The sequence below is a fragment of the Rhinatrema bivittatum genome, chromosome 7 (genome assembly GCF_901001135.1).
Source record: "Rhinatrema bivittatum chromosome 7, aRhiBiv1.1, whole genome shotgun sequence".
Classification (NCBI taxonomy): domain Eukaryota; kingdom Metazoa; phylum Chordata; class Amphibia; order Gymnophiona; family Rhinatrematidae; genus Rhinatrema; species Rhinatrema bivittatum.
In genome coordinates, this window is record NC_042621.1 from 190,756,398 (window position 1) to 190,783,866 (window position 27,469).

The window sequence follows — 27,469 nt, forward strand, 5'->3', positions numbered from 1 at the left end:
TTTCCAAGGCTCTTTGGGACAGGTACACTTACAAACCAGGCAGGACTCACTGCATGGCTGTTCAAATTAAAGTTTACGGTAATTCCTCTTAAAAGAATCAATAGATGCAAAACAATAAGGGGTAGGTTTTAAAAAATTGCGCGATCACGTACTTTTGTTCGCGCACCAGGCACGAACAAAAGTACGCTGGATTTTATAAGATACGCGCAAGGGGGTGCACATTTGTGCAATCTGCGCGCGCCGAGCCCAGCGTGCGCTGCCTGTTCCCTCCGAGGCCGCTCCGATTTTGGAGCGGCCTCGGAGGGAACTTTCTTTCGCCCTCCCCCCACCTTTCCCTCCCTTCCCCTCCCTAACCCACCCCCCGGCCCTATCTAAACCCCCCCCTTACCTTTGTTGGCAGATTTACGCCTGCTGGCGTGCCATCACCCGACCCGGGGGCTGGTCTGGTAAGGGCATGGGCCATGGCAGGCGCCATCTTTAAAGATGGCGCCGGCCATCCAGTGCTCCTAGCATGTGACAGGGGCCGGCCAATGGCACAGATACCCTGTCACATGGTAAGGGCAAAGGGCCATCGGCGCCATTTTTATTAGCACAGTCGATGGCCCGAGAGCGGGAGTTTACTCCCCGCGCCCCCACTGGACCACCAGGTAATTTTAAAACATTTTTTGGGGGGGTCGGGAGGGTGGGGGAGGCTAAGGAGTCAGTTTTAAAGGGTCAGGGTGGGTTTTTTGTTTATCGGATTGGGCGCAGCCGATAAACAAAAAACCAATCGGGCCGGACGATAAAAATTATAAGATTTGAATCGGAACCGGAACCGAACCGATTCCGGTTCCGATTCACATCTCTACTATATATATAAGAGCAACGTGAGAAAGAAGATGACCATTCATATAATGTTAATTCCTTCACAGTAACTAGTAGTGCAGCTACAGACATTAGCTTAGGCACAATAGCTCAGAGCACAGTCTGTAAACTGATTAACATCTCAGCAAACAGGAAGTCTACTGTATTTGTCCACTGCAGGAATCTTGTTTAAATTTACAGTACAAAACAGAACAAATGCACAAGTCGGCGTCTCAGCATATACACTACTAGTTACTGACACTGATCTAATTTTGTTTTGGTTGCATGTCTGAAAATCCAAATACACTACATCTACCATTCACCTTTATCCACATGTTTATTAACCCCTTCAAAAAAAATGCAGCTGATTTGTGAGGCAAGATTTCCCTTGGGTAAATCCATGCTGGCTGTTTTCCATTAAACCATGTCTATCTATATGTTCTGTGATTTTGTTCTTTAGGATAATTTCTACTATTTTTCCCGACACTGAAGTAAGGCTCACTGATCTATAGTTTCCCAGATCACCCCTGGCCACCCTCTAGTCTACAGATACAATGGACGATTTTAATGATAATTTACAAATTTTTACTAATAGATCTGAAATTTCATTTTTTAATTCTTTAAGAACCCTGGGGTGTATACCATCTGGTTCAGGTGATTTGCTATTCTTTACTTTGTCAATCTTGCCTACTACATCTTGCAAATTCACCCTAATTTGGTTCAGTTCATCTGACTCATCACCCTTGAAAACCATCTCTGGAACCAGTATCTCCCCAAACATCCTCATTAGTAAACACGGAAGCAAAGAATTAATTTAGTCTTTCTGCGATGGCCTTATTTTCCCTAAGAACCCCTTTAACTCCTCGATCATCTAACAGTCTAACCTATTCCCTTGCAGGTTTCTTGCTTCGGATACATTTAAAAAAGTTTTTATTATGAGTTTTTGCCTTTATGGCCAACTTCATTTCAAATTATTTCTCAGCCTCTCCTTGCTTGGCTTTCATTATGCATCTTATTTCCTCTGCGCATTCTGCCTTTGCATTCTTTCATCATGCTTCTTAGTGTAACTGTATCCCCATTGTATCTGAAGTACTGCTCCCTTCTTCTATTCCCCCCTACCTGGAGTATGCAGCAGCCTCTGCAAAGAGGCAGTGTCCTATAAACCAGGCATGCCACTAGTGGATACATGCATTCCCTGGCTAAACTTTAGCAGGATAAGTAGCGGGAATATTTAAAAATTGACATTCACATGGATAACTCACAAGTTATCTGGCTAAATGCCGTTGAATATGAACCCCCAGTTTTTAATCCAGTCTACCACCTTGGGGCCCATCACAAGCCTGCTCAGTTTATTTTAGAGCCTCTTACATGGGACAGTATCAAAAGTTTTGCTTTAATCCAAGCATACCACATCTAGCACATAACCTTGATCTAATTTTCTAGTCACCCAATCAAAGAAATTATTCAGATTTGTTTGATGCAATCTCCCCCTGGTAAAAACCATGCTGCCTCGGATTTTACAATTTTCTGGATTGGCGATGCTTCACTATCCCTTCCTGCAGTAGTCTCAATTCATTTCCTCACCAGCAACATAAAACGAATCAGTCTCTAATTTCCATTCTCCTCTCGTTTACCAATTATATGAAGAGGGATAACAATTGCTGTTTTCCAGTCCCAAGGATCCAATATTACTGGACTTCGAATGCCTCACAAGAAAAAGCACAGAGTAAAATAAAATATTATGTCAGGGGTTAGCTCCCATGCTTTTCCACGGGAGGAAAGAACAGATAAAAAATTCCTTTCCCTCTCATCAGATAGAAAGAATGGGAGCTATTTGGGAAAAGGGAAGCCGTTTTGATTTACTCCTGCTGTGAGCTGGAGTAAATACTTTCAGGGTAGAGGCCTTGGGGAGGCAAATAAAAACCATAAATCTGATGGATGACCTGCTAGTTGTGGGTGGGACTGCAGATGGAGTGGAGCCTGATATTGGCAAATACAGGCAGGCTCCGTCTCCTATGCACTGTGAATATCTTTTTCAGATCCTTCCAAATATCTTTATCAGCGTTTCAAATCTTCCCACATAGTGGTAGAATATCCCTTCATAAGAGAGTAGATATTGAGGAAAACCCAATGTTCAGCCACTGATTGCCAAGCAGAGGCCTAGACCGCCCGAGGTGAATCACGATGAAACAGAGAATATGATTGCAGAAGGACCAATAAGGGCCCATCTGTTGTTCTGTCCAGTGTTTGTTCTTATACAATGCCATGGTCCCTAGTTGATCTCTGGCTTTCCCTTCTCATATAAGATCATTAACTCTAACCACCACAAATCATGCCAGAACTGAAAACTATATTTTATTAACAATCTAAAAATGATCTAAACACACATTCATATCATCCGCATACAAAATAATTCATTTTCCTATGTATCCTAATATTTGTCTCATCCTGTTGTCTGCTGTGCCTCTCTCTAACTTGGGCCATGGTTCGCTGCTTCTCTGTTTAGGTAATATATTCAAGCCCTCTCCGGTCTGTTGTAATTTTAACTGAGTAAGTGCTATAAATACTCTAACCTATTCCACAAGGGGTCTCGCTCTTACCTCGTCACAGGTGCTGAAAATTTAGCAGCCACTCTAAATACATGAATTACTGTGATACTCACGAAAGAAAAACATTGCACAACTCCTGGCCAAAACCTACTGTCATGTACTTCTAGCGACACCTACTGGGAGCCGTTAAAAACTAAAATCACTGCAACTTTAATTTTGGAATTCATAGCAAAAAATATTATTTAGCATTATTATTAGCAATGGTAACGACTGGAGTGCAATTTTCAAAAGCATTTACCCATGCAAGTGTCTGTTTAGCAGGGTAAAAGGGTTTTTTGAAAACTGCCCGCTCTATATGTGGATATAAGCAAGTGTAGTGTGTACAATCTGCATACGTTTACCTCATTTTCTTGGAGGTTTCCCGGGGCCGTGTCAAGCCAGGGAGGGCAGTAACAGGCAAGGGTTTGGCTGGAAAAAGTGCCTGCAGAAAACGCAGTCAGAAATCTCTGCATGTGCTTTCTCCTTGGGCACTTTGCAAAGGGAAGGCACAGGTGCACTTGAAAACTGCTTCAAAATCCGCACAATTTTGAAAATTGCTCAGTACAAAAATATTAAAAATCTTGGGCCTTCGCACAAAAAACAAAGAAAAGATTTGTTTTGCTCTTTGTTGGTAAGCATCTTGCGTTAAGTAAGACTTAGGGGTTGCATAAGGAATTTGGAAACTCGAGGTGCTAGGTGGGTGGGGAGGTTAGATTAGGTCGGGGACCAGATAGGTAAATAATGAATTCCAGCTCTTAATTTGTTTCTGAATTTCTCTTACAATATGTAATATATCTTCAGGCTGGCCTAGTGGCTCAGCTGCAGTGCTGTGCACTGCCATGAGGAAGACCCAAGTTCAGTTTCCTTGCTGGCTTGCGAAAACCTAAAAACAGAATCAACATCAGTGATTTACACTGGGGCTTGAACTATTATATTTGTCAAGTTCGATATCTATAAACAGGAATTATAACTTTCAATCTGAAAACTAGAAAGAAAGCACAACGGGGGTTGATTTTAAAAGCAGTGCGCGCATGTCCATGTGCGCGCGGTTCCTGGCACATATGGAGCCGCCTGCACATGTGCACGCCGGTGCACGCATGTTATAAAATGCAATGGCTGCGCGCAGGTGCAGGCGGCTCACGATTTATGTGCGCCGGGGGGGGGGGGGGGGAATTTTCTAATTACACGCAGCGATGTGATTGTCCTTTTTCCCAGTTCCCTAACCCCCTACCTAACCTTCCAGTCCTCTTCCCCTCTCCTCCCCATGCCCTAAACCTAACCTAACTATCCCCCAATTTTTTATTTTGGTACTTAATGATCCTCAAATGGCGCTGTCCTGGCCCACCCCCCCCTGCTCCCCCCCAGACTCTGCCCCCAGCTCGCTCTTTTGAAGATGCCCGGCACTTTGGCAGTTTAAACACGTGGCTGGGCCGGTTGAAAATGTGCGCGGCATGCACAAGGCCCGGCCACGCTCGTAATCTCCGAAATTTACATGCGTAGCCCATTTAACATTTTCTTGCATGTGAGCATGCCAGAAATACATTTGTTAAAAGAAAATCAACCAAGTATGTTTTAATTTGCACTTGCAGTTCTGTAAGCTAGCGTTTGTTGCCATTAAGACTGTACTTACGCTGTTCCATTAATGAGTCCAAATGGTCTTGTATCCTCTTTCTCTTGAGAATACACATCGTAGCAGCCTGAAATATCATCCTTAAAGTCCTTGTGCACCACACAGGAGTTGTTTTGCACCTTCAGCTGACGAACACGAGCGACACCGAGCAGCAAATTCTCATAGTAGATAAAAGAATGAGGACTATGATTAAGTGACTCATTATTGTACCATTTTGTCCAATAGAGGCCATCCAGCAAAGGGCCTTGTGCAAACTGAAAATGAACACAAGTGACAAGAAACTATTGTAGCACTCATCTCTTGGCATAACTTCAATGTAATATCATTAACAGATTAATAACGATATGCTTATCTATAGAACTTAAATATAAATGATTACAGGCTTTGAAAGAGATGCTCCTCGTGATCTTGGGCAAGTTACCTTGTCTCCATTGCCCCAGATGCCACTTAGATAGTAGGGGTCTCTCAAGGGCAGGGTGTCTCTGAGCTCTCTCAGGGACTTACCTACTGTACCTGAACTGTAGCTTGCCCTGAGCACAAATTAGGCAAGACACGTTTTGAAATCCAAAGCCCATCCCATAACAAGGGTTCATTTCATGTAGTTTTGGTGAAAGGAATGTTGTATAATATATACCCTGTTCGTTTGCATAGATTACTGGTAGTCCACAAATAGTAATTTAAGAGTACTGTTCCTATCTGTAGCTAACACATTGCTGCTAAAGTATGCTTCTGTAATTTCTATATGTGCTAAGTACTGCATATACAGTAGATACATTATTTTCTCTTATAATTTAAATATCTAAAGAAACTTCATTCTCTGACCTGGCTACTGCTCATCAAGCCAAAGGTGGCTAGAAATACTGTGGAAACAGTCCATGTTATATTATATAACCCCTCTCCCAGGGAAAGGAATCCTACCTACTGCACAATATTTGTACCTGCAAGTGGAATTCAAGGTGCATGAATGCAGAGCTCTGATGAGAACTACAGTCCTTATTCCCTACTGAAGATCACCGTTGCGATGATGGTCTTAAAGGGAAGGGAGGATGTGGCAAGAACATTGGAAGAAAATTCCTGTGCAACTGCAAATGTAAGCTCATAGTGCTATAACCTTGCTGAGAAAAGTTGAGTTGGAAGACCAAAGGAGAGGGTGGAATCTTCCAGACCCAAAACAGTCAAAGGAAAGCTGCAATCATACTTGAGTAATTTGTGAGACATTTATAAGAATGTGCACTAAGCCAACACTTAGAGAAAGAAATGTCTCCTGTCCCCTTTTATCCTTCCTAGATGTCACCAGGAAATGTTCCTTATCTGATAAATTGATCCTGTTGAGTTCCTTGCTAGAGGCAACTTTACTAGGATTCTGTGACTTCTCGGGATTCTATCTTTTCTCACTAGAGGGCTGATGTACTAATGTATGTCAAATTTTGCATATTATTATTTATGATTTTTCTTGTGCTATTTTTCTAAAATTATTTACATTTAAATGAGCCTGGTAGAAAAACAATGTGCATAGTTTTGCTGCAAAATGTTTCATAGAATTGTTAACTACACCTCATTGAGGTGTTCTTAATTTTTTTTGCTAAAATAGGCTTTGTGAAACTAATTTCATGCATAGTTAGTGAGTTATGCTTTGCATAATTTTGCATTACAGCAATTCATTAACAATTTAAATAAAATTTTACAGGTATAAATCTATACCTGAAAGTTTACTATTTGCAAGCCTGAAAAATTTTGGAAAGTTTGCTTTGCATGCTAGAATGACAGATAGTGAATGCTATCACAAATAACATTATTTTCCATTTTTTTCTGCACAAAACAGACTTTTCAAAAATTTTCTCTGGTTGTCCAGGTTTTCATACATTGCAGTTTGCATTTAACTTCCCCCCAAATGCTTTTGAAACCAGTTTCAAAAAAGTTTGAAATGTATTCTAAGAGAATTAAGGCTAGCTCATTTGCTGGCTGTAAACTGATTTCAGACTTATTTGAGGATGAAATTAAATGAGGATTGTATTGTAAACTGCAGACGAGACCAGCTTGCACATGCATGCATCTCTAAAAATGTGGGGTAAACCTGAAGTAACATATCCGTCAAATAAAAGAGACCTGGGGAGAGGTGGGAGCATCTGATTACACTGTTATATAAATCAGAAGGCTATATCAGGAGCTCACAGGTAACGTGTACAATATTCAAAGGAACATGTTCTTTATGATGAGTGTATCAGTGCCTCTTTAATATTTTAGATATTAGACATTTTACATTTAACTTAGTTTGAGCTCCTAATTGTATAATACAGTTAAACAAAACAGAATACAATTTTGTCTTTTATAGTATCCTTTATATAAATATATCACAAAGTTCTGTACAATCACATTCAATATATATATATATATTGAATGTGATTGTACAGAACATAAACATGGTGCATCAATAGACAAGACCAGGTCAGAGCAGAAATAGTCCTTTTAGGCAAAAGAGCTGAGTCTTTATCAGTATTCCAGGTAACAGTTGCTAATCCAGGGATTTGTCACTAATACAACAGTTTACATATGCTGAAAGATTGCACAACTGGAGGGGAATTTAATTAGATCACTCAAATTTAATAATTGATTGTCTAGGGATTTTGAAGGGGATCTTTTTACCCTAGGACAATGGTTCCCAAGTGTGGTCCTTGGAATTTTTTTTCTGCATACCTGCAATGAATATTCATGAAATATATGTGCATACATTTGACTTAACATCAAGGTTAATATGCATATTTTGGTTACCCTGAACTTGTTGGAAGTTGAGGACTGGATTTGGGAACTAGGGCCATAGGAACAACATCAAAAGGAGATGGCATCCTCTAAGTAAGGATGAAGACTGAAGAGGAAAGGCAGGAGAGTGATTAAGCTCTTCATCTACGTGGAAATGGATTTATATGCTGGGGACCAGGAGAGGGAAGGACTAACTAAGATAAATCTGACACCCAAAGTAAAAATCAAGATCAGTAAGATCAACTAGGCCATAATCTGCATAAAGGGACCATCTATCACAGAAATAAATCAGATATAATATTGTGCAGCAAAACTCATTACTGAGAAATTTCTACCAATAAGTGGTAATGAGTGTCCTGGGGCAATTTATTTATTGTTTTATTGTGCTTTAATTTTTGGGTTATGATGATGTGCAGGTCTTTGGACCTGGTTCTGCGATATATAAGCAAGAAATGAAATAAAATGAAACAAAGATACAAGGGCAGAAGAAAAGGAGAAAGATAACTCCTCCTTGGAAAAAATGTATAGAAGAAAAGATAAAATCATTGAGTGCAGAAGTGTCACAGGTAGATGAGTACCTCAAAGGACTGAGGATACCAAAAATAGACAGAAAACTTCAAAAGCTTAAGCTGAAACATGTTGCATTAACAGCAGAAGACCTTAAACTCATACCCTCCAATAACAAATTAAAAATAGCAGCAGAAGCACAAAGGCTGCAAAGCTATAAAGAAAACAGAAAAGAGAGACATCAAAATAAAACGTTCAGGCCGAGCACCAAGCTATTCTACTGGGAACTGAGAAAGAACATTCATATGATTAAAACACCACCAACCAACGTCAGACTGAAGAGTTCTGGAGAAATGTATATGAGGATTCTACAGAACACAAAAGAGAAGCAGAATGGCTACCCAACAGGAACATGCAAACATCCAAACTGTAGAATGAAAATTCTGCTGAAATGACTCTTGTAACATCATACATTAAAGATGTGAATGACCATCATATAGTGTCTACTGTGTCAATGGCTGTTTCAGTAAAGCCTTTTCTGGCACAGTGACCTGGTATTTATGGTGCAACTGGCCCTTGAGATATGGCCTTAAAGCACAATACCCAGCGTAATCATCAGCCATTCAATGTAGTTATCATAGGATAGTGCACATGTAAAGATTTATAAACTGTGCACTTATCTCTTTGTGCTGCAGTCCTGAAGGTAATCCTCCGACTCTGCAGGGTTTCGGAGTAAGAAAACTCCTTCTTCAGGGAGCTTCAGGATGACACGTGCAAGACGAATTAGCTGATTCTTAGGAAAGTGATCAGCATGACGTGCCAAAAATGATGATTAATTGTAAATGCTCATAGCAGTGTCCAACTTGCTTAAATTTCCTTTGCCGCGTCTTTGACATTGGGGTTTCAACATCCAAACTGTAGCAGCCAAAGAACTGGAAACCAGGTTAAGAAGAGGCCGAAATTGGAAGAGCCCTGGCCCTAAAAAAAGTGTCCAACTTTTGGCTCAAATATTTAACATCTCTTCACCAAAATCTGATAAACTGAAAAAAATCACTTGATCAAAGAACCAGAATAAACACCACAATGACTAATAACAGGAAGAACACATCCCCCAAAACTGCTGACTGATATATAACTACCTACAACCTAAAAGTTGTTCACTGCAATATATACAGTGTAATCTGCCTAGCACGGGATCTGCTATCGGTGGAATAAAAATTGTTTTAAATAAATAAATAAATAAATAAAATTATTAGAATGATGTTAATAACAGAAGAGCAATAAAAGAGGAGCAGGTGGAAGCAGAGTTCAGTTGATACTGAATAAAGCCAAAATGGCCAGCTGTAAGAAAGGTCGAAACCTCAGCATAGCAGGGACTGACTTTAAAAAAGCTTTGGATAGCATTCTGCACATTCAGATAATAAATTGCCTTGAAATATACAGAGTGAACCCTGAATTGATCAAGAATATCACGTTTACCATGAAAATGTGGCAAAGTAAACACCTGAATTACGACCATGGACAATATCAAGATCCAGCAAGGAATATTTCAGAGAAATACCTTGACACTTCTCTTGTTTTGTCTAGTGCCAAATCCACTGCGTTAATAACTGTTTGGACGGTCGATTTAGCCTTACCTTATGACACTAATGATCCACAGATAACACTGCACTTAACTAGTTATAGATGATTTGAAGCTTTATAGCTCTCGTGATCATCATTTAGCAGAATAACTGAGAAGTGAAGACCTTCTCAGATGACTTCAGGATGCTAATTGGTCTGGACAAATGTGCTAAAGCAATGTTCATTAAAGGCAAATTAGGCAAAACTAAAAACATTTTAGTGACTGAAGACTGTAACCTAAAAGAACTTGAGCAGGAAGGCATTTATAAATATCTAGGAGAAAAAGAAGGTGCAACAATCCAGCATAAGTTACTGAAAGAAAAGATCAGCAAAGAATACTATAGTAAACTGAGATTGATATTGAAAATGCTTTAATAGCATGGAATAATATGCAAGCTTTCAATCAACTTGCAATCCTCACACTCTCCTACAATTTTGCAATTGTAGATTGATCTCATAAAGATGTGAAACAGATGGATGAAGAACAAGAAAATTCCTTCATGCCTACAAGAATCAGTGATGTCAGGATTGTACATTCCAAGATTTGAAGGTGGTTATGGGCCTTATAGAAATAGATTATACATATAGAGTTTCAATTATTATAGGCCCCCAAGCTTATCCAATAGCATCAACAGATCCAAACACTCAAAATTGCTGAAGTGTGAAAGTGAATAGCTAGCATTGGCCTCCATCCTTAAGTTTGGACAATGGTTTCAATGAGTAGAAGAAATGAGTGAAAGATTGTGTTACCTCTTTCCCTAAGTATGCTGGTAAATTCTCACTCATTCCTTCTACTGACAGCAGTGTCATTAGTGACCACTTCTAGTGTTGTATCAGAGCAAAGCTAGAAGCAGCCAAGAGCACAGTAAATCTGTACCTGCTCCCGATTCAGGTTTGAAGGTTTGGGTGGGTCTGAATGGATGGGAGGGTAGGGCAGTGATTGTGGGAGTTTAGGAAGGGTGGGGTGGGATTCAGTGCTTTTGAATTGAATATAGTGGAGGAAGGAGAGGGCTGGCCTCAAATCACTATGGCCCATGTTTTATTTTACATTTTGGGGCATAACGTGCATAGGGGTATGGGGATTGCCCACAAATATTTTAAATTATTTTGGGGGATGGGGTCCTGGGGGATTGGGCCTGCATGAAGATATTTTTAAATATACTTAACCAGCTATATTCTGAATATAGTTGGTTAAGGATCAAGTTATCTCTAAGGCAATCCTAGATTTATCTGGCTAACTTAGCAGGATAATGCTAAGTATCAGTATTATGAGGCTGATATTCAGCACTACTTAGCCGGATAAGTTGGGATCTTATCTGGTTATGTAGTGGCAGCTGAATAGTTGGTCTTGTTCAGCAGCCGCCACTTAGCTGGACAAGTTTTCATCTGGCTAGATAGATAGCCGGATAAGTGGTGGGCAGTATATGGGCATTCTGGGAAGGAGCTACTTATCAGGCTAACCTAGCCAGATATCTAGCAATATTCAAACTTAAGTTAGACCTGTTGGATAAGACTTATCTGGTTAACTAGTGAATTTTGTACAGGGATGTTCAGCAGCATAGCCATGGGCACAGTTTTAAAAATCCCCAAATTATTTTAATGTGGGAGCAGCCACATTTGGTTTCATGCCTAGCTTTTTCACAGAGATCTGCAGTTCAGGTATGTAGAGTTATGCATCTATGCCCAGGGCTGGTGCTAGCTTTTTTGCTGCCCTGTGCAAACAATTACTGTGCTCCCCCCCCCCCCACCCCCTGTTCATTCATTCTCTGTCTTGGGCCCACCATAAAAACACCCAGCTCCCTTCAGTGATTCAAACTTTAAAAACTGACACCATCCCCCTCCCCTCCCTGAATTCATGGCTGGTATAAGATATTAGGTGCCCTAGGAGAACCTTATAGCCTTGCACAAAAGCCCCTGCTACATACCACACACACAGTTAAAGAGTTATGCATTTATATTATAAATGAGAAATATCAAGGTACAGTATTCTGAGGTAAAACTACCACTTACATTATATGTACATGCACTGCTGTGATGCCAACCAGAAATCCCTGCAAAGAAGACACTGGGAGCCCATATGGTATTAGGCCTATTGTAATGTGTTTTGAGTATGGGCTTGACCCTCTGAAAGCCCAAATACATAAGAACATAAGAAATTGCTATACTGGGTCAAACCAAGGGTCCATCAAGCCCAGCATCCTGTTTCCAACAGTGGCCAATCCAGGCTACAAGTACCTGGCAATTACCCAAACACTAAGAAGATCCCATGCTTCTGATGCCAGTAATAGCAGTGGCAATTCCCTAAATCAACTTGATTAATAGCAGTGAATGGACTTCTCCTCCAAGAACTTATCCAAACCTTTTTTAAACCCAGTTACACTAACTGCACTAACCACATCCTCTGGCAACAAATTCCAGAGCTTAACTGTGGGTTGAGTGAAAAAGAATGTTCTCCAATTAGTTTTAAATGTGCTACTTGCTAACTTTAAAGATATATTCCTCCGAACCATGCACTGCAGAGTGACTGTCAGCTTTCCCGTTTGATCTAGTTTAAAAACTGCTCTATCTCCTTTTCAAAAGTTAGCACCAGTAGCCTGGTTCCACTCTGGTTAAGATGGAGCCTATCTCTTCGGAAAAGTCTCCACCTTCCCCAAAAGGGAAGGGGGAGACTAATACACTTCCTATTAGAAAAATGCCTCACCTCAGTCACACATGTAGAACATAAGCAGACCCTCACCAAATACAGAATAGAGCAACCATAAAGCAGAAATAGGAACGTGCAGATAAAAACTGAACTGGAAACCGCAAGAAGCCAGAATTTCTATGCAGTGCAACAATTTAAAAACAGAACCATCACTGTTCCTCAAACATCAAACAATAAAATCAAGATATACAATAAATACATAATCATAATGCTAAAAACATACTCATGATACTATTTAAAAACTGATGAATAAATGATCAAATAATTAAAAACTCATATACAAGTTTTGTTTAAATGTCCCAAACACCAATAAAATATTTCAAAACAGCAGACACGACAAATAACACCTGAAAAATAAAACTAAAAAGGATTTTAAAAATTCACACACTCATACCTGGGAACTTTTGATTTCCAGATGCCCTGAAATTGTCATGGATTCTCAAGCAGAGAGTAACTGGGGTAGATGTGTACACACATGCTCCCTCCCTACACAATCATGCTTTCTCTCACTTCCCCACATAGATACACACATGCTTTCTCACTCTCCCACACACATGCTCTCTCTCACTTTTCCACACACGAGCATACATGCTCCCTCACTCACTTCCCTTGACTTAGCAGGCAGCAACAGCAGCAGCAGCAGCAGCAGAGTTTCATTCTTCAGCCCCTGTGGCCAAGGGAACGACTTCCGACCATGGGGCATTGGATTACTTCCTGCAGGGCACGCTCCTCTTCCTCCTCAGCAGCGCGGCCCCGCTGAAATCAATGGCGTGGTCAGCGCTGCGTTAGTAAGTGGAAAGCAGCACAGCCCTGCTGGCAACGCTGCTGATTCTGGTGGGGCTGCGCTGTTTCTCACTTACTAACTAAAAGAAGCTAAAGACTTGGCTATTCACTCAAGCTTTCCCTGAGAGCTAAAATCTGGTGAAGCGACAGACGATATACCTACCTCTGTACATATGTTCCTGATTTATGGTTCCCAGTTACATTTAATTGAGTTTATGAAAGTTCTCTTTAATAGTTTTCCTGTATACTTGTGTTAATGTATTCTGCTTTGAGGCGACTGTTTTAATGTATTTCCGCCCTGGAGGCGACTGTTCAGTTCCTTGTAAACCGGTGCAATATGTATTCTTTACAGGAACATCGGTATAAAAAATAAAAAATAACAAATAAATAAATAAATACTACGGCAGCGCTGGCTATGCTGTCAATTTCGGCGGGGCTGCGCTGCTTTTCTTGGCAGCACAGACCTGCCGCCGGTGGGATCGAGTCCACCAGCAGCACCACGGGCCTCCTCTTCTGCCGCCGGTGGGATTGGGTCTGCCAGCGGCAGCATGGGCCTCTCCCTGCTCCCGACGCTGCCCCATTGGGTGTGCCGCTCTGTACAATTGCATGATTGGCACACCCGGTGGTGCCGGGCCTGTCTATGCCTCTGTTCCAGATGTGCCTGTTGCCTAGGGGAAGGAAAGAAAGTGGAAAGACAGGGAAGAACATCTGTTTATGAAAGGACAGTAAGGGTTTGAGAAAGTAAAATGATACGGATAGTGTATTTCATGGCTGGGAGCAGGGGTTGGCTTAATAAGCAATGTAAACCCTGTTTACACCAGTTTGATGAGCTATGCAGCTGTAGTCTGGCCCTGTTTTTGAAACTGGAACACACATTATTTTATTCACTGGTCTATAAATATCTCTGTGCATAGTAATTTGAATTTGGCACCATCAAAGTTGAATACAGCACCTCGGTCATAAGATAAACTACAAGGTGACTTTTCAACTATGTGCTGGAGGAAGCTTCCAGGGGCTCTCGAGATCTCTTTGCTAAATTGTTTTGTGACAACCAAGACAGTCGCATTGAACTGGCAACAACCCTTTGATATGGATTTGGCAGCACATCGCTGCCTTTCCTATGTTACATGTGTTTTTATTGTTATCCAGTTCTGCCTCCCCTATCCATAAGGACTAGGCAAAGATGTAGGCATTTCGGGCCTCTTGCTGTGCTTTGCAGCCACACGAGCAAGAAGCCTCGTGCTGTAATGAGGATCTTTTCTAAATAAAACGACCTAGTCTGATGAAACATTTTCAGATCGGGGGCTTATTTATGAGTCTGGTCTAAACCTGGTCTAAAATCACTAGATTTTAGACCAGGTTATTTTTGAAACACTGCAGTGTGAGGTTTCTAAATGGACATTTGCGTTCATTTTTTAGAAGCAGGATGATTTCAGTGCTCCTCAGCAGTAAAATGTTCCACAGATAATATATGTGCTATAAGATGTTTTAAGACCTATGGTTTACACATAAGATTTTATTTGCAATTTTGAAAAAAAATCAAAAGATATATTTGATTGATGTACAGTTCTAATGGCTGATGAATATACCCTAAGAAACACGAATTAGAATACGTCATAAGAGCAATTTATGCAGTCTAGTGCTGCATTATATGAAGGTCATATATTACATATATATTTTTGTATTAAAAGCTGATTTCATGAGCGAGATTCTATTTGGTAGCATTTAGGGCAAGGCATTACAAGTGTGTCAGCATATCTTTTCTGCTAAAACTGATTTGACAGTTTGTTTTTCAACAAGTACTATGTGACTGATCGCAAATCAAGGACTTACACCTCAATGTTTTATTAGCTATAGATAGCAGGAGTGGGGCACTTTCAAAAATCAAACTGCAATAAACAAACCACAGCTGAAAATATAAAGCACGCAGAAGCAATTAAATGTGTTAAATCAAATCTCTCATGGTGAAAGAAACACGGGGCAGAACAGATTTTTCATGATGTGCATCAATTTGCTTTCCATGGTGGGGAACGCACTCACCGTCCAAAAGTCTGCCATGCTTCCGATTGATTGGAAAGTGACTCCATTATCTGCTGTGGTCTCCAGGAACAAGCCTGACATAACTTTTGTATAGTAGTAGGTGTTCGAACTTGTCATTCCATATGTCACTGGAAGAGAAAGAAAATAGTTTATGATGTACTGGTCTGTAAGCACAGCAAATCCCGTGAATTCTATTCTTTTCCCTTTACATGGGTGCCTATGACCCGTACCCAAGGGCATCTGTAAGCGTTTGTATTGGCTTATAAAACACATCTGAAAATCTCCTATGAGACAAATAAAAAAAAATGTGGCTGGTTAAGAGGAGCATTTTGGAATTATTTCTAGATAAAACGAAATGTCAAAATGCAGGACACTGTTGCTTTTACAACGCTACAATTCTAATTCAAGCCATTTATTTATTTAAATTTGATTACAGTGAAATTTGGTCACAGTAAAATCCAAGCATAAAGTACAATCATAATAAAAACATCTTAAAGAAACAACAAATTAATGGAACTATGTGGGGACAAACAGATCCAACACTTTGATTCAACAACTAGTACAGCTAAAATTACTCCTTTTTATGACACAAAAGACATAGATGGAAAATGTCATCAACCTGTTTCTAGTGATAATCGGGTTTGAAGTAATTTATACATTTGTCACTTTGAAATCCCCTGGAGACAGGTGAGATAGAACAGGGCACGGAAGTATGCAACAGGTGCTCCTATGAGATAACAATGCCTCTTTAGAAAGCAAACGTTTGTCAGGCGGACAAATAGGAGGTTAGTATTTTTTCCTTCTGTATGAGAGACAGCAGCATTAAATCTGGTAGGAGAAGACAATGTGAAGTGACATCTGTGTTATCACACCAGCCGCATGTTTTGCAAGAGCTCTTCAGATTTTAGTCCTTACGTCATGCCACTCACAATGCCTTTTGTGTGGAAACAAGTTTGGGGAGCTGAAACTGAAAACCTTGCTGTTCGTATTTATCTTTCTCAGTAAACATGAAAGACCCTACGCTAACCTGAGAGGTCTTTATTTAGCACGTGCATGTAGCCACATCCATATCTACAGTGTAGAAGCAAAACACTCAAGACAGGTAAAAAAAAGACAGGTAAAAAAGACATTCTTTCTATTTTGCAACTCATCCCTGCTCATTTCTCTTCACAAATTTGGTTTGGTGGTTTAAATTCTCTCTCATATCTCACTCTTTTCACTAACCCATGGTCCCTTTTAAGAGACCCTCAGATACCCTTTAGTCTTATACTCCTTGTATTTCCTCTATGCCTAGACCTCTGCTTATTATCTTATTCTTTACCCTAATAGATCGATTCCCAACTCAATGGATCTATCTCTTTTAGGTTATTTATGACTATGTAATGTAAATTGTTTTTCTCTGGTCAGTTAAATTTATAAATATGTTGCCCAGTTTATTATACTGTATGTTCTTGGTTCCATGTATCGCCTTACAGGCAGTTTTTTTGTTCCTTGTAAACCGGTTTGATTTGTATCTAATGCAAGAAGATCGGTATATAAAAACTAAAAATAAATAAATAAACAAATAATAAAAAGCCTTTCAGAAATAAAGTCTTTCCCCTGGAAAAAAGAGGAAAGGTTTTCTCTGACTTTATCCATAACTTTTGTATATGATGCAAACTTCTTTATACATATTTATTTATAAAACTCTAGATTTGTAACAGGACTTTGAACTTGTACAGAGGAAATACCAATAATATATTAATACTTTGAATTTATACAGCATAATGCTTTTCATCAAAAACAGGATTGTAATGTGCTTTGAAGGAGTGACAAGGTGTGTGCAAATTTTTTTTCATGGGAGCAATAAGTTTATTAAAGCAACAATTTTTAGTGCCAATATTAGCATTGCATTTCTGCATATAGCACAAATACAAATTAATGTGAGTGACCTGTGAGTGACACTCCGAAATGTATGAGCAATCGCTCACGTGCTCAGCTTAGAGAGAACTATGTTTATCACTGGTAGCGCTTCAGAAAAATTCATACAGCATTAAATGTAAACTTTCAAAGGAATCAAAATAATGTTAGAATTATTAGTTTCCAATTTCAAAAGACTGACCTGCTGCAGGGGAAATAAATCAGGTACCTAGGAGCACACAAAGCATCTTGAACTCACATGCCAGGACTCCTCTTACCACAGAATAAAATGCTTTAACCCAGCAGTCTTCACTTCCAGCCCCTCCAGGGCCACTAACAGGTCACGTTTTCAGGATATCCCAAATAAATATGCAAAAGATAGATTTGCATATAATTTAGGCAGTGTGCATACAAATCCATCTTATGTATATTCATTAGGGATATCCTGAGAACCCAACCTGTTGGCAGCCTTCGAGGGCTGAGAGTGAATATCACTCTTTTAGCCATTAGATCACAACTCTGCCATGCTACATGATTAGAAGAAGAATGACACATGGCTGGCCAGAAAGACAATAGCTCACATACAGGGTCATTCATCAAAATGTGTTAGAGCCCTAACACCTGTGATATTTATTGCATTGCAAGATGTAAATGCAAATTTTTGTCAAAGAGGAGGAGTTTGGGCATGGTTTATGAAAATGAAAGACATTTAATGCTATATGAGATAGCATACACACATGAGAGAGAAAGAGAAAAACTCTTTATAAGACTCACATATTAGTCAACTATATCACTATAGGAGGGGTGAGGTTTTGGTGGTGGTCTAGAGTTTTGGGGCCACTTTTACATGCACAGGCAGACGTATGAATATTATATCACAGTTCACATCAGTGAAGAATTGACGAGATTTGGAATGAGGACAGGTCCACAAAATGAGATTTCTACAATGTACTCTCACCCTAGCTTGATAGCAACAGGTAGAGAGTGCATCAAGCTAGGGTGAGAGTACATTGTAGAAATGTCATCTTTGTGTACCTTTCCTCGTTCCAAATCTCGTCAATTCTTCACTGATGTGTACTGTGCTGTTTGTACATCTGCCTGTGGATGTAAAACTGGCCCCAAAACTCTAGACCACCACCAAAACCTCACTTTGAGTTACTAGATGACCCTCCTATAGTGATAAAAATAGTTGACTAATATGAAAATCTTATAAAAAGGTTCTTTCTTGCTCTCTTTTAGGTGAAACAGTGCTACTAGTTTAAAAGGGTCTATGATGTCTCCAAAGTACTACATTTTACTTTTGATCCTTTTTATAAAGATTCCAGTTAGGTAGCCTGAAATAGTATTAGCTTTTATTTTTCAAAGCTCTAAGGGACACAAAATTTATGCTGGTGAATTTGTCTTTATGAGACAGTGAAGTATTTCTCTAGTTGGCCCTCAATACCTTTTTGTGGCATCTGAAAAAATTCAGTGAGCCAAATATCTCCAGGTATTCAACAATTTAAATGGATTTTAAAAAACTAGACAGAATAGTATGTTTCATATCAAAATGTTTTCTTTGATGAATAACATCAGTTATTAGGCACATGATACCAAGCTAAGAAAAGTGCCTACAAAGGCCTGAAACATGGACTATGGGAGGGAAAATGATTGAGAGAGAGAGAAAGACAAAGAGAAATTTTAAGTAACTAGAATAAGATAATGGAGGTGAATGAATGAAATTTATTTTTATTTTTGATGTATTTGTATGTTTTATGGTAATTGAATTACAAATGCTTAGGAAAGATGAATGAGTGATCAGTAGCTAAGGCTGAAACTTTGACGATTGGTGCTACTGCTCTCATTTCAAACTTGTGCTAATATATGGGTATATTTTTCCTGTATAATTACAGCTAGGTATATTTTGCTTATGTATGAAAGATTATTTTTCTGTTTTATAGAACCTAGCGTAACTGGATTCTATTTTTTTTAAATAGGGGAAGGTAATCTTAATTGCCTTCTTCTGTGATTGACATGTGTGAGCCCCAGTGTGATGGTTCAGGATCCTGCAGTAACACTTCTTTTCTGGTTTGCTTCTCTTAGCTGTGGCTGGGGACATTTCTGGATACTTTAAAATCATCACGAGAACAGTAAAGCAAGCAGAATTTTGAGAGCGGCAGATTTGGATTGTACAGAGGTGTGAAGTATGGATCAACATATTAATTTAGCACAGACAGATGTGCCCAATCTTGGCCGTGTCATTACAGGAAAACCATTCATAACATGGAAAGTGAGAAGTGAGAATAGTAATAAATAAATAAACAAATCTTTCGATGAATTAATAGTGGGTAATTATGAAGAAAGAAAAGCAAGTATACAATTTAAAGCAGCACTCATTAAACCATAAACATTAACTTTTGTGAATTTATACAGCTACAAAATAATGAACTAAATAACATCAAAGCAGGTAATTCTGAGAACCTGGTTAGTTGTAGCTTATCTGTTCTGAAGGACTGGGGACTAGTGCATAAAACAAATTGACACCCTAAGCATCAGATAAACTCATTTGATAGGCAAGGTGAAGCTCATGGACCCCGAAACCTTGTATTATTTTCCTTAAAATCTGGGTTACCATTGTTTTGACTTCCATGTTCACAAAACAGAAGAATACTTAATTTAGGTACATGAAATGTTTGTACTCTAGAAACTGTAGCTGTGATGGAGCACCTCTAGCCATCTTCACTGGAAGTTCCTCCACACAGAAGCAGAAAAGAGAAAACTAACCTTACAACACAGAGTCATCACTGGTGCTCCAAAACTGAATTTAAGGTAATATTTTGCTCACAACAGTACTACTTAGAATATCCTGCTTCTGTTTCTCTGACTGTGTATTTGCATATCAATGCCAGGTCTTTTTTTTCTTCACCCTGTTATATTTGTTTCTTGTGGCTTTATACTTTTAAGAAAACAAAAGTTGAACACAATTTATTATAGCAAAAAAACAAAAAACGATTTTAATGAAAATTACATTAAAAAATAAAAAAAAACAACCAAGAAACTTCACTGCATCAATCCAGAGTTTTACAAATTTTGTTAAATGATGTTTTTTTGGTTTTTTTTTTTTGGTAAGGGACAATCATAAACAAGATACCGATTTGCAGAATATCAATCTTCAGTTCATATGCTCCCTTAAATAATCATTTTGCCCTTATGCATGTTGTGCATTAATGTAAAACTGGGCAAAATGTGCCAACACAAGGGATCACAAACGAAGAATCAGTGCTTTTTCATTTTCTTCCTGATACCAGTCTGTTAATAAACTAATGATATTCTAGTTATTCGGCGTGGAACTGGCAGCGATAAGGAAGCTTACCTTTTGCCGTCAGCGATGTCTTCGCAGCGTCCGCCCTGGTGCCGCCCCAACTCCTCCTCTTCCGACCTTGATGCCGCCCACATTTAGTGATCGCACGCGATCACTTTAGAAAATGACCCCCCAAGCCTCTTTACTGTGGAGATCATCATAACCCTCCACTATGAATGATGAAACTGATTAACCCAAATGTTTGCAACTTTAAAAGGATTACTTACAAAGACAGATATCCACCAAGAAGAGTATATAAACTAGAAGTTCTCTCAGTGTTGTCTTCACATAAAGCTCTCGATTCTCAGCAGTGTTTTCCGTCAGGGTTGTACCCCAAAGGCCTGAAACAACACAACAGTGTGATGCAAAAATTTGTGAAGACTGACAACACTACAGTTGGACATATGTACGCTTACTTTCTTACAGGCTGCCCAATATTAGCCTACTCCTTATGTCATATGGATGTAATAAGTAGGAAATGAATTGCAGAGCAATTTAAGGTGAATTTTCAAAATGTTACATATATAAAAATTAGCATATACATAGATAAGTAGTCTCTACTTGTATACTCTGTATTTTATAAAAGTCCAAACTATATGCATATTTTCAGTTCCGCGTGCACATATACACGTATAAAAAGGGACAGTCTAGGGGAACCAAAACTTACGCACAAAAGACACATGTACATTTTAGAATTATATAGTGTAAGTGATATTAAATGTGCTTATTGTATAGTTCTGTCTGAGTGGGAGGTTGGGGCGAAAAGGGGTAGGTTCAGACTGAAGAACCAGGAAGTTCTCAATGACTTGGAGAAGGACTGGGCAAACTGATGGACTAATTGGTAAAACTGGTAATTTCCTTGAAGCACATATGCTTTAAAATTGAGCAAGTCCTACTTTACTTTAATGTGTATAATATCAACATGTATATTTTTAAAATAAGTAAGAAAAGTATGCAACTTCAGTGCATCGCTATATGTGTTTCAATACATTGAGCGTATTCGCTCATAAGCCTACACATACACTTATGTTGCGAGTAGAGATATGCATATTTTATAAAGCGCATATATATCATACACATAGGTTATAAAATACTATGATAAAGATGTGTCTGGCCATATATGCATTTAAATGTCGCTGTGTGCAGTTGTTTAAAAGTTATGCTCCCTGAATGAGCTGTTTTTTCCTATAGTTTTTTTTCCCACTAGATCCATAAGTTTAATAGGGACATTTTTTTTAAATTTTAGACTAGATTCATAAGTTTTATGGGAAAATCTTTTTTCAGTTTCTAGCATTTATACTGGTATATCTGTCCTGAAAATTTGGTAGTTGTAGATTGAATAGTTCAGGAGATAATTTGTACACAGAGACAAAGTAAATATATAAGTGATTTTTGTTTGGAAATAAAGTGATAACCATAAGTGGGAAAGATGACAAAACAGCTAAAGGTTATATTCTGTTCTTTGAACATTGAAGTTTGACTTTTTAAGGTTTCATCCCCATTCTATGTCTATGTGAAAAATCTTGATGACTCAGGCCCCTAATGAATGTTATCAACATAAAAGATAATAGAAAAACATCTATTATAAAATATCTTATATCAAGCTGCACAAAGTTTAATCAGAGTCACCCAGGAGAAGTTGAAATATAAGACCTCCTGCAGTCGATCTCCTGCCGGCGCCATTTTCCGTACGGAAAACGATTCGCGGCAGGAGATCGTTTTCCGGACCCCCGCTGGACCCCCAGGGACTTTTGGGCAGCTTGGGGGGGCCTCCTGACCCCCACAAGACTTGCCAAAAGTCCAGCGGGGGTCCGGAACGACCTCCTGCAGTCGAATCGTGTTGGTCTATGGCCGCCACCATTTTGCGCCGCCATTTTGAAAAATGGCGCCGGCTGAAGACAACACGATTCAATTGCAGGAGGCCGTTCCGGACCGCTGCCGTTCCGGACCGCCGCTGGACCCCCAGGTAATTTAAGGCATTTGGGGGGGGGGTTCGGGAGGGTGGGGGATTTAATTTAAAGGGTCGGGGGTGGGTTTTAGGGGGTTTTAGTGTGCCGGTTTTCCTGCCCTCCCCCTTCCCCCGATTTATGATTTTTTGACGATAAATCGGGGGAATTGGTATTGTATCGTGGCCCTAACGATTTTTGACGATTTAAAATATATCGGACGATATTTTAAATCGTCAAAAAACGATTCACATCCCTATGAAACATTCCATCAAAAGAAACCAATGCTACACTGGGATACATCCTTAGATATTAAAGGAACTCAGACAGCTCTCCATTGGCATTTCTGCTCGATCATTGTTTGGAGACAGCTGTGGCTCCAGAGACATGGAGGAAAGCTGGCATTGTGAATCTTCATAAAAGTGATAATGTGGAGGAAGTTGGTAACTACAGGTTGGTTAGTCAGATCTTTATGTTAGGAAATTGATAGAGACACTACTAAAGTAAAATATCTTGAATCCAGTGGGTTGCTGACCTCTAGGTGGCATTGTTTTGCCAGGGGAAGTCATGACAAACAAATCTTGATGGGCTGATGAAGAATTAGATCAGTGTTGTATGCTACATGTGGTATACTTGTATTTCAACATAGTTTTTGATACTGTCACACGTAAATAACTTGAGCAGACTAGGGTTGAGCTCCAAGATAACTGACTGGGTAATAGACATCAGATGTTCACTTTAAGGAAAGAAGGGTTATCAATGGAGTAGCCTAGGAACTGGTCCTGGGGCATGTTCTGTTAAATATTTTTGTGAGTGATATTGCAGATGAGTTAGCAGGAAAAGTTTGTCTTTTTGCAGATGCCATTAAGATATGCAACAGAATGGACACCCCTGATGGAGTAGACAAAATGACATGTGATCTACTGGTGTACACAGAATCCTGCATTAACAGGTGGACATAATGAAGCACTAGTAAATAGGGAAACATTTAAAGTATTGGATGGAAATTGTAAAATTGTGAATTGAGGAAAGTAAGAGGGCTGCTTAATTTAACAGTGTGAAGATTGGTGTCATTTCTAGACAGGAACAGTTAAGAGAAGATTGGAAAGTCATGAATGTAGATGCTCATAGCCTAGTCAACAAACTCATTGATCTAGAAGCCACCATGATGGAAGAGGACATTGATATGGTTCAGTACCTGAATCATGGCTCAGTCATAATCAGGAATGGGAGGTGAATATATTAAGATATAGTCTTTTCAGAAAGAAAAATATATGTACATAAGGGAGAGGAATAGCTTTATATGTTAGGGGCAAAATAAAAGCCACTGAAGTACCGAATGAGCAAGGAGAAAATGAGTAGTTGCGGGTTACCTTGAAGAGACCTAAGGGGTCTGTTATCTATAAAGGTATAATCTATTAGATATCCAAAATGAAGTGGAAAAGTTAAACTCATGTACAGCTATCAAGGCAAATAGGAGTGAGGTGCATTTAGTTTAACAACAGAGTTGAAATAAAGCAGGTAAGGAGTGTAATTTTAATCAAATGATTCTGGACAGAGGTCCAAATTCAAAGTATTTTTAACAGCAGAATTCAGTCCCCCGACATAATCGTGTTTCGCGTCTAGGCTGTATCGGGAAGATTAGACATACAGAAGACCACTGGCAATTCATTTGGACCATTGACCAATAGGGGATGTGAATCGTGTCCTCGATCGTCTTAACGATCGATTTCGGCTGGGAGGGGGAGGGAATCGTATTGTTGCCGTTTGGGGGGGTAAAATATCGTGAAAAATCGTTAAAAATCGAAAAATCGAAAAATCGAAAAACCGGCACATTAAAACCCCCTAAAACCCACCCCCGACCCTTTAAATTAAATCCCCCACCCTCCCGAACCCCCCCCCAAATAACTTAAATAACCTGCGGGTCCAGCGGCGGTCCGGAATGGCAGCGGTCCGGAATGGGCTCCTGCTCCTGAATCTTGTCGTCTTCAGCCGGCGCCATTTTCCAAAATGGCGCCGAAAAATGGCGGCGGCCATAGACGAAAAAGATTGGACGGCAGGAGGTCCTTCCGGACCCCCGCTGGACTTTTGGCAAGTCTCGTGGGGGTCAGGAGGCCCCCCACAAGCTGGCCAAAAGTTCCTGGAGGTCCAGCGGGGGTCAGGGAGCGATTTCCCGCCGCAAATCGTTTTCGTACGGAAAATGGCGCCGGCAGGAGATCGACTGCAGGAGGTCGTTCAGCGAGGGTTCCGGCGCCTTGCTGAACGACCTCCTGCAGTCGATCTCCTGCCGGCGCCATTTTCCGTACGAAAACGATTCGCGGCGGGAAATCGCTCCCTGACCCCCGCTGGACCTCCAGGAACTTTTGGCCAGCTTGTGGGGGGCCTCCTGACCCCCACGAGACTTGCCAAAAGTCCAGCGGGGGTCCGGAAGGACCTCCTGCCGTCCAATCTTTTTCGTCTATGGCCGCCGCCATTTTTCGGCGCCATTTTGGAAAATGGCGCCGGCTGAAGACGACAAGATTCAGGAGCAGGAGCCCGTTCCGGACCGCTGCCGTTCCGGACCGCCGCTGGACCGCAGGTTATTTAAGTTATTTGGGGGGGGGTTCGGGAGGGTGGGGGATTTAATTTAAAGGGTCGGGGGTGGGTTTAGGGGGTTTTAGTGTGCCGGCTCACGATTCTAACGATTTATAACGATAAATCGTTAGAATCTGTATTGTATTGTGTTCCATAACGGTTTAAGACGATATTAAAATTATCGGACGATAATTGTAATCGTCCTAAAACGATTCACATCCCTATTGACCAAGATTACTTAAGTTTGATTGAAAATATGCTCTTTACCTGCTTTATTTCAACGTATGGAGTGCAACTCTGTTTTCAAACTGAATGTACCTCACTCCTGTTTGCCTTGATAATCTATTGTATGCCATCATAAGGGGAAGAGAAAGATCTAGACATGATAGACACCATCTAAAGATACCATGCAAAGGCCTGGCACTCTTAATGGAGGACCTAAATCTAGCAGATGGAGCTTGGAGAGTGCCAGTTCCTAGATCAACTAGAAGCAGGAGGATACAGGAATCCTTACAAGAAGTTTGCCTTAAGCAACTAGTTGAGGAACCCACTTGTAACAAGATAACACTGGACATGATACAGATAAATGGAGACAGTAACACTGAGGTTATAGTAGGGCACATCTTGTGGTCCAGTAATCACTGTAGTGAGTGGTTCAATGTAAAACTAGTTCAGAATTCAAAACCAAATTAAACTAAATGAGGGTCCTAGATTTCAGAAAATGAGTAATTAATCATGTTAAGAAATTCTTGTCAGAATTAGGTGATCTAAGAGACAGAGAGGAGCTTGGACAATAATAAAAAGAACATTGAAATGGCAACAAATCTGTCAGTCATTTTAGCAAGGAAAAGAGAGTGAAGAGACCATTATGGTTCATCATAGAAGTAGTAGAAAAAGTAAGAGCAAAACAAGTAGCAGTCGGGAAATATAAGCAGACCCAAAAGGAAGAGGACTGGCAAAATGACCAGGGCAAATAAAGGGAGGCACGAAGGGACGCAAACAGGGCTGGATTTAAGATCATGGTGTCCGAAGGCAGAATATTGGAGGTGGGGGGGGGGGGGGGGGGATTTCACCCATGGAAATGAAAGCGCAGCAGGGCAATCCCAGCTTTTGGGTGCCTTCAGAACTGAGCACCCTAGGCACCTGCTTAGGTTACTTATGCCCAAATCCAGCCCTGGAAACAAAGGCTTAGAAGGATGAGTATATTGCCCAATCCGTAAAAGATATATATATACATATATATGTATATATATATATATATATGTATACATATATATATAGATATATATATATATATACATATATATGTATATATATATATATATATACATATATATGTATATATATATATATATACATATATACATATATATATACATATATATATATACACACACATATATATATATATACATATATACATATATACATATATATATATATATACATATATACATATATACATATATATATATATATGTATATATATATACATATATATATATACATATACATATATACATATATATATACATATATATATATATATGTAAATGAAAAGCAGAAGATAAAAGGGGAATAGTAAGGCTTAAAGGGGAGGACAGATTTAGTGAAGAAGAGGATCAGAAGAAAGCAGATATCTTAAAAGAAAAATGTTGTTTGGTACTCGCACTAGAAGGAGAAAGCGATGGACCAAAGGCAAAAGACAAGGACATAAGGGACTATGGCGTGAACATACTACCATTTACCGAGAATGTACTTGTCAACATGTTGGCACAAGTGAAAGTAAAGAGGGCTGGAGGGGTAGCTGAGTGGTTAGAGCAGCAGGCTGAAGGCCCAAGGAAGCTAGAGTTTGAGTCCTGTTTCTGTGACCTTGGGCAAGTCACCTCACCCTCCATTGTATCAAGAACATCCTTAAACTGAAAGCCCTCTGGGGTTTGGCACTGGTTTTGAGAACTAGGCACCTACTACTACTACTTCACATTTCTATAGTGCTACACGACATATGCAGTGCTGGACAAACAGGCAAGAAAGCCAGTCCCTGCTCTATAGAGCTTACAAACATACAGGGCAAGAGACGTGGGGAATTTCATAAAGCAAGACAATGGTAAGAAAAGGAAGTTAATGAGGCTAAAAGCAGACAATCAGGCCTAAGATTTAAAAGCTGCCTCAAAAAGGTGGCTCTTTAGATGGGATTTAAACATGGTGAGAGAGGGAGCATGACGCACCAGCTGA

General features: G+C 39.8%; 1 protein-coding gene across 1 annotated transcript in view; it reads right to left on the reverse strand.

Moving 5' to 3' along the window:
* Positions 1–27,469, reverse strand: part of PKD2L1 (polycystin 2 like 1, transient receptor potential cation channel) — an 80,797-nt gene that overhangs the window by 48,652 nt on the left and 4,676 nt on the right. The window contains exons 2-4 of the mRNA XM_029609683.1: positions 20,942–21,055; positions 15,476–15,603; positions 5,062–5,315 (exon numbers count right to left, since the gene is read on the reverse strand). Of these exons, the coding sequence (XP_029465543.1) occupies positions 5,062–5,315; positions 15,476–15,603; positions 20,942–21,055 (496 nt within the window). The remainder of the gene's footprint in view (positions 1–5,061; positions 5,316–15,475; positions 15,604–20,941; positions 21,056–27,469) is intronic.